An 18,724-nucleotide genomic window follows, 5' to 3' on the forward strand; every position below is an offset into this window, starting at 1 on the left:
GCAAATAAAACTCAACCGACATAAAGACTGATTGACATCCGTGTACCATCCAGCACAGCAGCCGTGCAGTGTCTAAAGACAAGATACTTGCTGTTGGATGAACGATCACATGCCAGTGCTTTCTTCTTCATCTCTCCTCCTCTCCTACGCAACCATATCTTCAACTCAAGCCCTGTGAGTTTCTTACTGAGCTTCACCCTATTCAGGTGTATCCCCTCGATATTTGCAAACACATAATCCTATTTAGCAAATGTGTATTCTATTAAAAAGGGGAGGAAGCTCCGAGGTGATGCACTGCTCTCACCCACCACTTTGTCAGTGTCTACAAAGAGGCTAAGCTTAAGCTTAGTGGAGTGTGAAATTAAACAGGTGATAAATTTCCCAGTGTGGCCAAATGGCTGGAACACCGTCATTTTTCATTACCGCAAAGTAAAAGAGAGAAGTAGCACTCTCGTTTCTTTTCTGTAACTAATGAACATAAATAAACAGGGAGGGGGATCACCTCTGCACTTCTGATGCCTTTTGCTCTAATATGAAAATATTTTCTACTGTTGACATCCAGGAAGAGTGACCTTGGGTTCAGATATGCCATCAAAAAAAAAAAGTGTGATTCCACGATTGCAGTGTGATTTGTCCTTTAACAAAATAAAAGTAATTTTGTAGCACAGAAAATATGGTTAGCAGCCATTCAAATAGTATGAGGGCATTAAGACTGTGTTAGGAACTTCTGGGACAATTCTCTGTCAGGCCACCGGGAATTTGGGTGGGGTTGATGATGGCAGAGATTCTGGTTTTGGTTGTGTGCTCTGTCCCACGGTTGCTCATTATGCCCTAATGTGTTGCCTTATTTATACTCCTCCATGTTTATCTGTCTTTGTTCGTCATTGCTTATTGTATGTTGCGTTCTTGTCGAGCGTGTTTATATGTTTAGTTTTGTTATATAAAGTTGTTAGTTTTATGTGTTTTTTTTTTGAATAAATGTGATTCATTGTATCCTGCGTTTGGGTCTGGCTGCGATGTTTCCCATGAGAACTGTGACAGACTGATAATAAGTTACTTAAAATAAACTAGCTTCATTTACTTTTTGATACTTAAACTAGTATTAATTACTTTTATGATCACAATTAATGAAAATAAATAAATAAATAAATAAATAAATAATAGAAGTGAATATGTTTAAGGAACTGGGTTGGGTCCTGTAGTGGATGAATCATGGAAAAAGAGGTTTCAAGCTTGAGATTTTAAATGGTTTTACACATGCAAAATGCAAAAAAATTGTATTAGGATTTGTATTAGTCTGGGCCAATCTGAAATGCTGCTAAATTAATGTAGATAAAGTTTAAACTTGGTCATTCAGTACATTCAGGTAGTCAGCTGACCTCAATGTTTTGGCACATAACGTTGGCAAACCTAAAACTGACCATCTGAAACAAACCCAGATCATAATACTGCACCCATGGCCTTGTGGAGTAGGGACTAGACAAGACTGATACATCACTTCATCTGCCTCTCTTACCCTGATATGTCTATTACTCTGAATTAGGGTAAATGTAGACTCATCAGACCACATGACCTTTTACTGTTGCTCCAGAGTCCAATCTTTTTTACGCTCTCTAACATATCGAAGCTCTTTTTTCAGATTAACTTTACTGATAAGTAGTTTTCTTAAGGCTACATGAAATGTTTAATCCCAATCCCTTGAGTACTCTTCACAATGATCATGTGTATGTGTTCTTACTGTCACTATTATACATAGCCGTGAGTTTTACTGTTGTTTATTTGCAGAACAATAATTCGGCTCTGAAACAGAATAACATTTTTTCATGAAATTATCCAATGCAAGGCTCTTAACTTTTTGCATAGCTAAATCCAGGTGGTGAGCAGGCAGTGTGTGTTGTTGTGAAGAACTCTTTACCCATGTTTAAAAATTTCTTATAACATTACATATCTCTATAATATCAGAGGAACACAATCCCCTAACACAGGGGAATTTGAGAAAGCTATACTGTAGGTCAACACTAAATATGGCCCTCCTAGATAAAGTAACTCTTTTCTTCCTCCTCTCATCCCAGTAGTCCATCACTTTTGTTCCTGCACAAAGGCGAACAGCCTGGAGCTAGAACAGTTTCTTAGCTGTAGCTCGGTCATATGACGAGAGAAAAAGCAGAAAGCATCTAAACCGTGGCCTTTGGGAAAAGCCTATTATACAGGCCTGACTTCTCCAAATGCAACATTTCCACAGCCTTCAGGGAGACAACACAATGGAGTGACGAGACAGCAGGAAAGAAGAGAGGAGAAAACATGTGATGGTTGCCCGTCTATGGGTTGTTAAGGATGACAGCGAGAGAGACAGATACAAAACATCTAGGCTTCGAATATGAAAGGTCAATGTGTGCTGATGAAGTGATGCCTAAATGACTGCAACAAGCTTGTTAAGGATGAGCTCATCCAGACATGCCTTAGGTAACATACCATACGCCAACTCTAAAAAAGGCTCGACAATAATAGGGATTTGCACCTTAGTGTTTGTCTGTGCCTGTCTGCCCTCTTTCCACACATACTAGTTACACTGAAGTTACTGCCCCAATTCCAATTCCTGTTGGAGCACCGATGCACTCCAGCACCCACTGACACACAGGGACAGAGTGAAAGTATATAAATAAGCTGAGTACCTTCGTCACAGCTGCCAGGCCTTGCCACTTCTATGTTCTTCTTCTCCTGACAGGACGTCTGTCGTAGCTCACACTCGTTGGTGTAGGTTTTGCCGTCAGTGCCACAGACCTGTGCATCGGGCTGACCCTCACACTGAGGGCACTCACATTTATTCTGGACACAGCGGGCACCCCAACTACACACAGTGCTGCCACAGTTCTCTGTTAACATAGACACATATACACACAAGCATACAAACACAATATATAAACAACCACTCATTCACATTCAAGACTCCTTCGCAGGAGACGTCCATGTGTTTACATCCGTATGTAATCACACATAACTGATATGTGCATTGGATGAAAGAGATGATGATATGAATAGCAAGGCTCTATTTTCTTGATTGTAATGCAAGTGTAAAAAATGTGGCTTCAAATCAGGGTGTGGGAGTGTGTGTGTGTGGTAGATCCATTCTCTCTGTTATTGCGGTTAATACATCATCAAGGGGCGTGGTTAGGCGACAGCCAATCAAGTCAACTCATCTCACTATAGTTATATACACTACAATAAGATTTCCTCTATAGATCACATCAAAATATCAGGATAAAGAAAATAAAACAGGTGGCTGTTTGTTATTGTAATGTGTAAGGCAGGATACGCATGCACAAACTCATCACCATGGTTCAAAGCAGCGGTCAATACACATGCTGTCACCTCCAAAAAATTAACATCAGTAAACAAAACGATAAGCCGACAAAATAATACGGAAAACCAGAAATCACAATTTTCTGAAACGCATGATGCTATTCTATTGTGTTCAGGCAAAGAAATGGCAGTGTAGGAACTGATAAAATAATTAAAGTGTAACAAAGAACGTCTGAACGTATTCGAGTGTTTGACTAGTAATATGATTGTGGTGGACAGAGACCTAAAACCAAAGCAAAGGCACAACACGACACAAGTCCCTGCTGAAAAATCCAGCATAAACCAGCATCAATTCCATGCTGGTCCAGGCTGTTTTTTACTGGTTCATGCTGGTATAGTGCTGGTATAATGCTGGTCAGAGCTGGTATAGTGCTGGTATAGTGCCGGTATAGCTGGGTGGCCAGCATAGTCATGGTGTTATCAACCAAAAACGGGGCTGGTGTAGCTGGTTAACCAGTATGATCTTGCTGGAATGAGCTTTATGGGAACAAGCTTTATTTTTGCTTGTGTATGTTTCTATGTAACACATTAATATAAGATTAAAACACAATATATTGGAATATATTTAATTATAAGTGTGTTATTTCTTTTGCTCCCTCTTTTGAATAAAGAACTGAAATAACAAAGCTCAAAAAGCTTTGAATAACAAAGAATAAAAACATTTAAAAATCGTTCGTTAGGGATTAAAGTGTCTCCACAAATTAAATATAGTAATACCAACAAATGTTGACTTCCTGGGCTCCATGAGGGAAGCAGCATATAAATCATACAGAATTTAGAAAGATATAAGAAGAAGTAGTTAAGAGGTAGTTAAGAGGTAGTTAAGTTGTTTGTCTGTTTTATTAGTAAAGCGGTAATGTGAAGAGATATTACCCAGCATCAGCGGTGCTATGCAACCTTTAAAGCAACTATGTTCACGAAGGTAAATGTGGTTCTTATAAATATAAGAAAGTCATGTAAATGATAGGAATATCCAGAATGTTTTTCTTTATTAAAAAGTGAATTATAATTCTCTAGAAAATTGTCTTGGTCTTTATTTAACTATGAATATGCACTAAGAAATGTGATATGTAACAAATGGGTTTTGTTGTGGTCAGCATACCACCATCCCAGGCTGGTCGGCCAGCACACCAGCAACCAGCACCTAATGCTGGACCAGCACACCAGCATCCCAGGCTGGTCGGCCAGCACACCAGCAACCAGCACCTAATGCTGGACCAGCACACCACCATCCCAAGCTGGTCCCAGCATGCAAAACATACCTTATGCTGGACCAGCAATGCTGGTTTTTTTAGCAGGGGTGAGCTGAGTGCCATGTACTGAAAGGGAAAATGCGTGTGACAGTAATAACAATTTATTTACTTGTTCTTTCACATCTCTGAATTCAGAGCCTGGAATTGAATTTGTTTTATTCAAAATTGAATTGATTCACTTTTTTATGTTGTTTCATACATAATCACACTACCAGCATCTGATTCTCATTTAGTAGCCACAGCTGAATTGTTTGTATTTGTTAGATATGATAATCCATTTGTATTTAATTAGGATGCATTTCAAGACAAAACAGCATTGTGCTGGCAGATTTTAAATGGCAGACGTCTTGCACTGGCATCAGCGGAGACGTGTTCACTCCTGATGTTAGAACTAAGCAAGAGTCAACGGTATACATCTACTTTACACTTGCACCTGCATAAATATAGAGCCATTAGTGATATATACTGATCCTTATGCGTTCTGCATGGTTATGAAGGTCAGTTTTTTTGGGTAAGTGAGTGTGTGATGACAGATGAAGAACGGCGGAGCGGCTTTGTTGTACTGTAAGTACTCACTGCATTCTCCCTGCACCACCACATGTAGGTCTAGCTGCTCAATGCAGGCGTGTACGTGCAACTCGCACTCGTTCATGTAAGTGTTGCCATCGCTGCCACACACAGGCTGCTTGGAACCCACACACTCCTTTGGGCACACGCAACGGTGGGTCTGCTCATCACAGATAGCACCGAACGAGCAGTTTTTGCAGGCCTTATCTGTGGAAGAGAAGAGGGATGTTAGTGGGGAGAAGATCAGTGAGAAGATCCATCTTAGTTCAGACTTGGCCGCCGGAGTGCTTCATTGACTTTGCTTAGGCTGAGCACTTTTGATTTGCTTCTTTCCGCTTCATTGCCTCTTCCACACTGACAGGGACCTATCACACTGTTTCCAGCCTGGTCATAGTGAAAGGCGTCTTATAAGGGATCTGCCTGTTTTCATTAGTCAGCTTGGCTGCTTGACTTTCTCAAACCACTGAGTGGCGACACATTGGCTCCTGAGCTATGGTGTCCTAGAGCTCAATTAATCAGCAAAATAAAATGTGATTGCGACCGGGAGGCAATAAGCGTGGGCCAATGACAGTTACAACCTGGAGGATTCAATTAGCCATTCAACAGCTGCTGATTTAGGGCTAATTGAGAGAGGCACTCATGCATAAATCTTGCCCAACGCTTACATCAACCTGTTTATTAGGCATTAATACAAGGAGCCACTTGGAGCGCCACAGCTTTTCCACTGATAGCCCTTTTTACCAGGCAGCATAGTGTGGCATTCTACAGTAATTAATCCATGACATAATGTCAGTTTCCGAGTGACCCATACTGTATCCTGTGGTAAATTTAATATCGTATCTATTTATACCTGAAGCACAGTTACACATTATTAGGCTCTATGTGCTCATCCATTAATTGAATTGTGGTCCATGAGCCGAAAATAAACCACAGGATTCTCCTCTATCAGCCCGCATGTCTTGGTGAAGGCTACCCGGGCTACAAAGAGCAACATCTTCAGTTGAATCAGTTGAGTTTCCAACCTAACATATGGAGGTAAGGGAATCTCCAACTTCTGCTCTTAAGAACAGCTGCTAAGTGGCCTTAGCGGTCAGGGAAGACACAGTAAGGACGTTTTAACAACAGCACTTGGTTGTGACCGGCTAGAAAAATCCCACGACGCTCAGCTCTTGCTCTATTAGTGTGCTCTTGCACTCTCTTCCTTTTTTATTTACCTCTAGTCTCCATCTCACTCTCTCTCCTTCTCTCCATCACTCAGTGATTATTCTCCCTGCCCTGTTTTTTGTTTACTCCATCTCTCTATGGTAGAAATATTCAAACAAATACAGAGCCAGATAAAAAAAAAAAAGGAATTTTATTATACAGCAGACCTGACAACCCTGAAGAAGAGTAATGCCTAGTCTCGATTATTTTTATTATTAATGCTGCACAAATTGTTTGGACATGTCTGAGAGCTGACCAGCGCAAAACCTTTTTTGGCTGAAGGTTTCAACAAATTCAACACTTTCCATGTACCTTGACAGAACGCGAGGGTGCCACATCATTGTATTATTCATTCACCACAAACACAGGAAAAAACCTTGAGAAGGTGAGACAGGAGAAGGAGGCGGGGCTTCCAAAGTTCACAACACCTACACAAATTTCAGTTGGCAGATTTATGGCAAGTCTGATAGCCTTTGTTTTGTTTTCCATCCCTCCCTTTATATTCACCACCTCCACCACTCTTTGTAGTTCTATCTATGCTGGTCTAATTTGCATCTTCTGCTGAATCACTGTCATATATCTATACATATCCTCTCTCATCAAGCTTTTTATAAATAAATATGGCACAGCTTTCTGTTTTACTGTGCGTACTTCTTCGAGCTTGCTATGCAAGGTCAGCTGCTGCTCACAAGACGTTACAAAAAATGTCCCTCGTATCGCTATTAGACGGCTCCTGAGCTGTAAAGATAAGAACATTTATAGCACCGGTTTAGCCAGGTAAACAAAATAACATGGAATTACGATGATATGCATACACACACACTCAAACAGGCACAAACATATCCATAAAAATGGTCAAGGGAACAAAGCTAAGAATATGCACAGCTGGGGCCCAGTGTGTGTGAGTGTATGTGTGTTTGTGTTTGTGTGTGTGTGTGTGTGTGTGCATTTGTGAGGCTGAAGCTATGGAGGGATAATTAATGGAGATAATAACAGAGTGCACTTGCTCTGAAGAGCTCGGCTCTGTAAACAGGCCAGAAAAAGCATGCGAGCCAGGGCTGGATTAGTTGTTTGGGGCCAGTTTTTATTGCCCTGTTTTGCTGACGCCTGCTTCTGTGGCGTCAATGCCATCCATAGTGCTGCTTAAATATATGTATATATATATATATATATATATATATATATATATATATATATATGTACACATATACATATATGTGTACATATATATATATATATATATATATATATATATATATATATATATATATATATATATATATATATATATATATATATATATATATATGTGTGTGTGTGTGTTTCTTTCTTAATAAAGACTATTTATTACTCCCTAGCTACATGGGAACCTGCTTGCCACAGGTTTGTATACCAGATTGTATTTGTAGACCTCAAATATTTCTCTTTTCTCCTACTCTATTTGTCAGGCTGTGGTGTCTCCTATGCGTGCAGGCTTTTCTTGTTTCACATCACATCAAACGAACATACAAGCCGCACTATTCTGTGTATCGTCAGTTTGGAATTGGAATATTCAGTGTTATTGTACGATTCTCTTTCTGAAGTTAGCCATTTATTGACAGCATTTTTTTTTGGACGATGTTCATGATGTTTTAGACTGGAATAGATAGCACATAACTTTAAGCTGCCACATTATAAGACAAAAGGAAGCAATTTCATATATGATGAAATGATTTTGATTTGATTTACAAGCCTCAGGTTGGTATTAGACTAGATTGATAATGGACTATTGTACGTGTCTAGCCTGTTGCTTGTTTTTACACACCAGTTGTCTTTCCTTTTAGGATAATAAACGATTTATCGTCGACTTTAATTGATTGGTGTACGGTTGTTGCCTTAGTACATTATTTTAAGTTTAAGTTATATTTTGACCCTAAGGAAAGAACAAGAGGATGACAACCTGAAAATAAAATGGAAGTGTGTGTGAATGATGTAAACAGGGTATCACTGGCAGACATATCTCTGTGTGTCAGTCCGTCTTTCAGTGTTTAGAAGATGACATTTGTAAACAGCTTCAATGACGCCGTCTTTCCGATTTCTTGTAGCTATTTTCCCCACATCTTCCCTGCAGCTTCCTTTATGTCTACGATTGTCAGGTGGCGTTGGTCAAAACGTTGGTCAAAACGCTTCTCTCAACACTGCACAGTGAGTCACATATTCAAGATTCAAAATTATTGTCATGTGTACTGAAAATTTTTACACTGTGACACCAACAGAGATTTCTAGATGATTTAGACAGGATATACGGAGGACACAAAAACATAAATTTCAGGTAGTTCAAAGAGGGAAAAAACTATTCTTTAGCACAGCAATGTGCATGCGTGTTCACTGGTTCGCAAATCTGGCGTTTGAAACCACAACATGAATTTTTCATTTCTTTTACAAACCTGAAAAATAAAATGTCTGAAATGTACATTGACCAACACGGACCACAAAGAATGGTACTGTTAAGAATACAAAATGACACAGATAAGAACTGACAATGTGAGTTTTGTAGAAAACAATCCGTGTATGTTTTGTGGAAATAAACTGGCAAAATTCTGTTCTGACACACAGAATGGATATGGACTGAAAGGATGATACACAGATTCACACTGAGAGTAAATCAGAAAAGCCTCTTTCGTTTCCTTGTTCTCTTTTTGTGTGTCTTTGTTTCAGACACAGCATCCCCATCCAAACCTATTTGTGTGTGTTAATCCAAACTGTGGGCCCTGAAGCTGAGCTTGTCTCCGGCACTAAGGAGAGAAATCTTTCGATCTATGTGTCATTTATGTGCTGATGGCAAATGTATAGCAGTGGAGCGGCGCTCTGATAAAGAGCAGCAGTGCCCTGTAGGTAGAACACACTCAGATAAACTCCACTGCTGCCAAATGACCCCAGGCACACACACAGACAGACAGATACACACACACAGATACACACACACAGATACACACACACAAAAATGCCATTTACCAGAGGAGCAAATTAATATACGCATTGTGTGACATCATTCACTGACATTCTCTCTCTCTCTCTCTCTCTCTCTCTCACACACACACACACACAGACACACACATTAAAAAGAGCAATGAAAACACACGTCATGAAATGGTTAAAGAGCAGTGATCGTACTCTGAGGTTTAACATGCCTAGCCTGGCTTACTGGCCTAAAAAAGATGACAGGAAAGAAGAGATCACACACTCTGGCTCTTGTTTATCATTCAAAAATGTGCTGCTGATTTACAAAAGCCTTCTACACAAAAGGAACTTGCACAACAAATGCTGTGAAAGGATGTGCAGCCCATTCTGCTTTGTGCTACAAAGAAGAAAAAACTATGACTCATGCAAACAATAGCTTGGAAGGATGTTGCCTCATAATTTTCACTTAAGTGCATCTTTTCAATAAAGGTCATAAGTAAGAAAAATTATAGTCCTTTCTCAGATTACTTGTGCAGCCATGAAAAGACTGAAAGGGGGAACAGGCCTGGCAGTTGGAGTGTAAGGTCCTGTCCCAAATGCCACGTGTGTGGCCCTTGTTTGTATAATGCTTGGTTCACAAGACTACAAGGTGTCCTGTTTTCAGTTTAAGCTTTATTTAAGCTGCTTCTGTAGTCTCTATGTGCTCTTTCTGTAGTCTCTCTCTACTCGTTATATATTCTCTATATGCTCTCTATGTTCTGTTTATGTAGTCTCTCTCTACTCTCTATGTACTCTCTATATTCTCCATGTGTGCTCTCTCTGTACTCTATACACTCTCTCTGTACTCTATACACTCTCTCTGTACTCTATACACTCTCTCTGTACTCTATATACTCTCTCTGTACTCTATACACTCTCTCTGTACTCTATACACTCTCTCTGTACTCTATACACTCTCTCTGTACTCTATATACTCTGTACTCTATACACTCTCTCTGTACTCTATACACTCTCTCTGTACTCTATACACTCTCTCTGTACTCTATACACTCTCTCTGTACTCTATACACTCTCTCTGTACTCTATACACTCTCTCTGTACTCTATACACTCTCTCTGTACTCTATACACTCTCTCTGTACTCTATACACTCTCTCTGTACTCTATACACTCTCTCTGTACTCTATACACTCTCTCTGTACTCTATACACTCTCTCTGTACTCTATACACTCTCTCTGTACTCTATACACTCTCTCTGTACTCTATACACACTCTCTGTACTCTATACACTCTCTCTGTACTCTATACACTCTCTGTACTCTATACACTCTCTCTGTACTCTATACACTCTCTCTGTACTCTATACACTCTCTCTGTACTCTATACACTCTCTCTGTACTCTATACACTCTCTCTGTACTCTATACACACTCTCTGTACTCTATATACTCTGTACTCTATACACTCTCTGTACTCTATACACTCTCTCTGTACTCTATACACTCTCTCTGTACTCTATACACTCTCTCTGTACTCTATACACTCTCTCTGTACTCTATACACTCTCTCTGTACTCTATACACTCTCTCTGTACTCTATACACTCTCTCTGTACTCTATACACACTCTCTGTACTCTATATACTCTGTACTCTATACACTCTCTGTACTCTATATACTCTGTACTCTATACACTCTCTCTGTACTCTATACACTCTCTCTGTACTCTGTATACTCTCTCTGTACTCTATACACTCTCTCTGTACTCTATACACTCTCTGTACTCTATACACTCTCTCTGTACTCTATACACTCTCTCTGTACTCTATACACTCTCTCTGTACTCTATACACTCTCTCTGTACTCTATACACTCTCTCTGTACTCTATACACTCTCTCTGTACTCTATACACTCTCTCTGTACTCTATACACTCTCTCTGTACTCTATACACTCTCTCTGTACTCTATACACTCTCTCTGTACTCTATACACTCTCTCTGTACTCTATACACTCTCTCTGTACTCTATACACTCTCTCTGTACTCTATACACTCTCTCTGTACTCTATACACTCTCTCTGTACTCTATACACTCTCTCTGTACTCTATACACTCTCTCTGTACTCTATACACTCTCTCTGTACTCTATACACTCTCTCTGTACTCTATACACTCTCTCTGTACTCTATACACTCTCTCTGTACTCTATACACTCTCTCTGTACTCTATACACTCTCTCTGTACTCTATACACTCTCTCTGTACTCTATACACTCTCTCTGTACTCTATACACTCTCTCTGTACTCTATACACTCTCTCTGTACTCTATACACTCTCTCTGTACTCTATACACTCTCTGTACTCTATACACTCTCTCTGTACTCTATACACTCTCTCTGTACTCTATACACTCTCTCTGTACTCTATACACTCTCTGTACTCTATACACTCTCTCTGTACTCTATACACTCTCTCTGTACTCTATACACTCTCTCTGTACTCTATACACTCTCTCTGTACTCTATACACTCTCTCTGTACTCTATACACTCTCTCTGTACTCTATACACTCTCTCTGTACTCTATACACTCTCTCTGTACTCTATACACTCTCTCTGTACTCTATACACTCTCTCTGTACTCTATACACTCTCTCTGTACTCTATACACTCTCTCTGTACTCTATACACTCTCTCTGTACTCTATACACTCTCTCTGTACTCTATACACTCTCTCTGTACTCTATACACTCTCTCTGTACTCTATACACTCTCTCTGTACTCTATACACTCTCTCTGTACTCTATACACTCTCTCTGTACTCTATACACTCTCTCTGTACTCTATACACTCTCTCTGTACTCTATACACTCTCTCTGTACTCTATACACTCTCTCTGTACTCTATACACTCTCTCTGTACTCTATACACTCTCTCTGTACTCTATACACTCTCTCTGTACTCTATACACTCTCTCTGTACTCTATACACTCTCTCTGTACTCTATACACTCTCTCTGTACTCTATACACTCTCTCTGTACTCTATACACTCTCTCTGTACTCTGTATACTCTGTACTCTATACACTCTCTCTGTACTCTATACACTCTCTCTGTACTCTATACACTCTCTCTGTACTCTATACACTCTCTCTGTACTCTATACACTCTCTCTGTACTCTATACACTCTCTCTGTACTCTATACACTCTCTCTGTACTCTATACACTCTCTCTGTACTCTATACACTCTCTCTGTACTCTATACACTCTCTCTGTACTCTATACACTCTCTCTGTACTCTATACACTCTCTCTGTACTCTATACACTCTCTCTGTACTCTATACACTCTCTCTGTACTCTATATACTCTCTCTGTACTCTATACACTCTCTCTGTACTCTATACACTCTCTCTGTACTCTATACACTCTCTCTGTACTCTATATACTCTGTACCCTATACACTCTCTCTGTACTCTATACACTCTCTCTGTACTCTATACACACTCTCTGTACTCTATTCACTCTCTCTGTACTCTATACACTCTCTCTGTACTCTATACACACTCTCTGTACTCTATTCACTCTCTCTGTACTCTATACACTCTCTCTGTACTCTATACACACTCTCTGTACTCTATACACTCTCTCTGTACTCTATACACTCTCTATGTATTCTATACACTCTCTCTGTACTCTATACACTCTCTCTGTACTCTATACACTCTCTCTGTACTCTGTATACTCTGTACTCTATACACTCTCTCTGTACTCTATACACTCTCTCTGTACTCTATACACTCTCTCTGTACTCTATACACTCTCTCTGTACTCTATACACTCTCTCTGTACTCTATACACTCTCTCTGTACTCTATACACTCTCTCTGTACTCTATACACTCTCTCTATACTCTCTGTACTCTCACTAAACCGCTGCTGCATTGCTCTGTTTAGGTGGAGATAAAGTCCCACTATCAGTTATGATCAGCAGGCATTATGGGTAATGTAGGAAACAGTATTAACCAAAGTGAAAATAGACTAACATTTCGACTCACACATTATTAAAATGTTAATATTCAGGTCATGAAGGAGATGTTTTTGTTTTTCTTTACAGCTATGAAGGAAACTAAAGAATCCTAAAGTTTATTTTTGTTATTAAAGAGTCTTTCATAGCCTGTACATGTTTGTATACGGAGCTGATAAGCGTAAACTACGGAGCGGGATCTTTAATATAGAGATTAGTGCAATGATTAAGAACTTTATTTGTCTTTAAATTAACTTTATTTGAGCATGATCTTTTTTAACTGGTCATCACAATACAGCCAGTTAATTCTCATTCTTTTCTGCTCTGAGCTTGTTTGAGTGATTAATGAGCTTGGAATCAACTGAACAGTGGGTTCATTAGAATAAATGACTACAAGAGATCTTTGGGATTGTCCCGAGTGTTTACTTTTTAACCCTCAAGCCCTTGATCACTTGATGATGTCACTAAATAGCAGATTTGGAAAACGTGCTGAATGGTTGGAAGTCCATTGAGGCCAATGTGTTAATTTGAGTGTGCGTAAGTTTGTGTGTGTGTGTGTGTGTGTGTGTGTGTGTGTGTGTGTGTGCAGACTCACCACAAGGTCCTTTGTGCTTTATCTGGATGTGTTTTTGCAGGGTGCAACTGATAGCATTCATCTGGCACTGGCTGGTGTAGGTTTGCCCATCACTGCCACACACAGGGTCAGAGGCTTGGAGGCAAGTATCCAAGCACTCACACACTGCCTCGCCGTTCTTCACCACACACGAGCCCCCGAACTCACACGTCGTCTTCAGACACGGGCTCAGTGCATTCAGATCTGTGTGCAGAGAGACAAGAGTTAGCATGTGGAGTGTAGAAAAGCAGGGCAAGGAGGTTGGATGCGGGTGAATGAAAAAGTAAGAAAGAAGGGGGATGAAAGTGCAAGAGGTCACAAGGCAATAAGCCACTTCCTGGTTTTAAATTCTTACCTTTGTGCTATTTCTATTAATCACTTAATTTACTCATTTAACATCACAACTACTTTGGACAAACAAGCAGCCCTAAAACTCCCTGCCAGGAGGCCTTCTCCAGTGATGGAGGAATAAAACAGGACAGAGGGAGGGAGCTCTGGGTAAGCGAGACAGAACATCCCAGAACAGGAAGTGCTCAGTTAATAATTCAGAGGCAGATATGAAATAAAAACATCAGAGCTTGTAGTTCAGCAGCACTGTAAGTTCATTAGGAGCTGCAGTTAGCAGGACATGGACCTACCAGCAGAGAACAAGGGAGAGAGGAGGACAGAGAGAGAGAGAGAGAGAGAGAGAGAGAGAGAACAATTGAACCATAAGCCAGCAGCACGACACTCTGCCTTCCTGAGCGGAGCTGAAAAACCCTTTCATCACTTGCTCGTTATTTCCCAATCAATTCTTTTTTTTTTTTAGTGGGGATTGAAAAAGCAAAGGAACAGCAGACCGTGTGGATGTGTGAAGTTCTCCAGGGGAGACAAGACCGTATTAGAGCAACAAAGTGGCTCATTTGTATGTTAGGGGTGCGAGCTCAAAAAACAATGCTCCTATACTTACACAGGATGATGAAAGAGCTGGCTAGAAGAAACGCATTAATGCGGGGTTAAAACCATGCTCGTTGACGGAGGTTATGGGATTTTGTGAATGCATTTGTGGCTTTGTTTCGTGCTTTATAGTTCAGTTTGCATTCAAGTAGGTGCCTTGTCTGCTTGTACACGTTTGGTGCGTTTCCATAATTGCCTGTGCTGCATCATCCTGTAGGACGTGTATGTGCATTTATTGGCCTATATGTGTGTGCATGCTGTGTCCCACATTCACTGTGTGTTTGTGTGTGTTTGTGTGTGTGTGCCTTCCCTCAGACTGCCTGCAGCGCTGACATTACTGTAATTATTCCAGGATTAGATTCTGTCTCCCTATCTGCTCCCTGCAAGAGTCCCGATTCATTACGGATGCATCAACGTGTTCAATATTATACATACAAGAAGCCCTTCCAGATAAATCAGCCACAAAGCAGCTTTCTCTCTTTCTGTCTTTGCAAGAAAATAAAAGCTAAAACAGTCCATAAAGATGCCAGTTTAAAGAGCCCTGGCTCTCATGCCATCTTTACAATTCTTTGTCTCGTATATGGACTACAGCAGCTTATTATTCTCTTCTCCAAACGTGTCAGGTTCGTGCGAGCTTTCCCGCCAGTCTGTGACCCCTGCGTACCCCTGCGTCTCGAACGATTCAAAAAGCCGCAGCACACAAAATGGGGCTAACCACTTTTAAAGCCTCGAGTACAGTGCTGTAGTCGGATTAGAGCTGAGGGGAAAAGAAGTGCACCAGGCTGCAAAAGACTCTTTAATACCAAACCACACAGAGCAAGGGCTCGATGTGTAAGGAATAAAACACAATAAGACATGCTGTTATTTCCCTATAACTGCATGTCCCGAAACGTTTTATGACCCTGACTCAGGAGACTCTTTTCCAAAAACTCCATCACATAAACACACATTTTTAAAAATCTGCTTACGTAAAGAATTCAAATCTCTGTGTAAGTTATAACCTAGAATGAAAACCAATTCGAATTATTACCAGCGTAAATAAAGATTTTTTTAAGAATGATCTCTAAGTAAATCAAAATATTAACTATTTAGTGATCTCATAGAAACGTGTGTTGCTTGCAAGCATGTTCAAGATTACAGTTGTGTCGATGACAGACAGCCCCACAATAAGAATGTGAGCTAGTTGTCTAGCATTAGCTACCTAGTTTTAGCTACTATAGATTTTACATGAGCTATAGAGGCTAGTTAGATATAAATTGTAGCTAGCTCACAAGTGGAACTCAAGGCTACATTAAACAGGCAATGCAAATACGGAGCTCCTTGAATTTGCTCATTGAATTCAGATAAAAAAATAGACTAAGTTTAGATTTACAATTAAAATAATTAATGATTATATATAATATTTAAGGGGCTTGGATAGCTTATCCCTCTAACAAACCAACTACTCATCACCGTGGCTGTGCGTTTTTGGCTTTCGAAAGGTGTCGTGTTAGCGTTAGTCGTATTAGTAGTATGTGTTTCTGCACACGTTTTCTGATTCTGACACCCAACAGCACAACATGACATTTTAGAAAACAAATTCTGGCTTGTGTTGAAAAATCATTATAGTCTCCTGCTATGTTTTGCTCAACCAGGAGGCGCGACTGACGTCAGAGTGATGCGTCTCAGTCAGGGGTCTATTACTCCTGGGAATAAAACACCTAGAATAAACCTGTTTACTGCGAGGCTCTGAGCAGCATCAGAGCAACCTGCTAGTGGCTGCGTTAAAAACAGCTCGGGATTCCAGCCCTTAAGGTACTGTGTACAAATGCAAACGCTACTCTAATGCCCCTTTTCCACCGAGGCAGTTTGAGTGCTGGTTCGGAGCCTAATTTAGAACCAGTTCTTACTTTATCGACAGCCAAAGCACCGGCTCTGAACCAGGAAAAGTGCTTCTTAAGTAGCACCAAAACGCTACTGGTCTAGACTTAAGAACCGCTTGTGTCAGGGGCTGTGGGCGGGGCTACTGTTAATGCATTAGATAATGTACCTTAAGTATACTAATGTTTAATACACTTTTACTTTACCGCGATACGATACATTATCAGCACACATGATAGTAAGTAGCTACATGCTAAGGCTAACTTTTTTCTGTGTTAATGATAAAATAACATTATGTACTTTCTCGATAACAACCTCCGTTTATACAGATTACATGGAGCTGCACGTACACGTTGGATTCGCCGCGTTTGGGTGTTAATGTAGGTTCACAGAGCCATGAGCATTAAAAGTAAAGCAACATCCGCCATTGTTGATGTGTTTGTGTTTGCCGCTGCTGCGCTAATTTTGCTGGGACACGTGACACCTATACAGTGACGTCAGACTCGGCCCTGTGTGATGGCTCTCTAGCCGGTGGAAAGTCAAACCGGTTCTTAGAAGGTTCGTCAGTGTGGAACCAACTTTGAATCAGCACCAGTGCTAGCTCTGAACCAGCACCCGGTTCTTTTTGGTGGAAAAGGGGCATTTAAGAGAAAAAAGGTGGCCATTTTTATTACAGTCACATTCAGCTATCAGTCAGATGCTTTTATACGAAGGTGACTTACAAATACGCTGCAATCACGTGTCTAAGCTGGCTCAGAACCTGAGCCACTGCTTCCGCTTTCACACGGGACAACGTTCCAAGCCGCAAGAACACAAATCATAATCCACTCTTTGAAGAGAACGTGAAATTCTTTCAACTGGCACATAAAATATGTAAACAGTAGAACAGAGGCTAATTTTTTGGCACTTCAAAGCACCAGCACTGGAACAATGACAACGTGCCTGAGCTTTGAAGCACAGAAATAAGCTAATTTAAAAGGAAACTAAATTCCATTCTGCTGCTTAAATAAAAACAGTATTTTTATTAAAACAAAGTAGGCATAACAACAAAGAGGGGCTGCTCTCTGAACCATTGAAAATCTTATTTAACACGTTTATAAGATAAAACATCTTTATTATTGTCAATCCGTCCATTTTCTACAGCGCTCGGAGTGTCCCAGAGGACCCGGGGCACAAGTAGGGGGACACCGGGACATGATGCACAGCCAATCAATCCATCTGAACCCAATCGCACACTGTGTACAAGTTAGACAACACACAAACACCACACACACAGGCTGAAGTGGGTTTTTAACCCCAACCCCGGAGGTGTAAATAGTGTTAATTTCGTCAGACGAGACGAGACGAAATATGTTCGTCAACAACCTTTTTTTTCATCACTAAGACGAGACGATGACAAGACTGCACCACTGTCCAAAAACGCTGACTAAGACTAAATTAACATTCATTATTGTTGACGAAAAAAGACGAGACGAAAATGTTTTGTATGAAATAAAAACTAAGATAAAATCTCTCTTCATTTTCGTCTACAATTGTCTCTGCTTTTTCATCAGCTGTTACGCCTTTAAAATATTCACAACGAGTTCGCAGCTTCGCGCTGTTGCTCAAGTTACAGGTCCGCGAAGCGGATCCCGCTTATTATATTGCTACCTACCAAATAAATCGATAATTTGACACAAAATGATGATTTAAAAAGGAGTTTATTGATTTAAAAACGATTGTATTGTTTCCTCTAAAGAAAATAGTGCGCTCCGTCTCTACGGTTAGAATCCTGTGTGTCCATGGCAACGCTCTGTTTTTCATGGCAACGGTGTGTTATAGTTCGCAGAAAGAATTCGTCCACACGCCACTCAAAAAAAAAAAATATTAAAATAAATAAAAACTCCTGAGCGCAAGTCCACCCTGGTCTAGTCAGGCTTTTTTGTGTTAAATTATATTTCCTGTCGCTGCGCAGCCTCTTTTATTGTACATGAC

At 40.3% G+C, this 18,724-nt stretch overlaps 1 protein-coding gene across 4 annotated transcripts in view; it reads right to left on the reverse strand.

The window, feature by feature from the left end:
- Window positions 1-18,724, reverse strand: part of agrn (agrin) — a 239,980-nt gene that overhangs the window by 60,715 nt on the left and 160,541 nt on the right. For all 4 annotated transcript variants that reach the window (XM_060894549.1, XM_060894548.1, XM_060894547.1 and 1 more), the window contains 3 exons: window positions 13,937-14,158; window positions 5,190-5,387; window positions 2,673-2,873 (listed from right to left, as the gene is read on the reverse strand). In XM_060894549.1, the coding sequence (XP_060750532.1) occupies window positions 2,673-2,873; window positions 5,190-5,387; window positions 13,937-14,158 (621 nt within the window). The remainder of the gene's footprint in view (window positions 1-2,672; window positions 2,874-5,189; window positions 5,388-13,936; window positions 14,159-18,724) is intronic.

Source organism: Tachysurus vachellii, chromosome 19, assembly GCF_030014155.1.
Source record: "Tachysurus vachellii isolate PV-2020 chromosome 19, HZAU_Pvac_v1, whole genome shotgun sequence".
In the NCBI taxonomy this organism is placed as follows: Eukaryota; Metazoa; Chordata; class Actinopteri; order Siluriformes; family Bagridae; genus Tachysurus; species Tachysurus vachellii.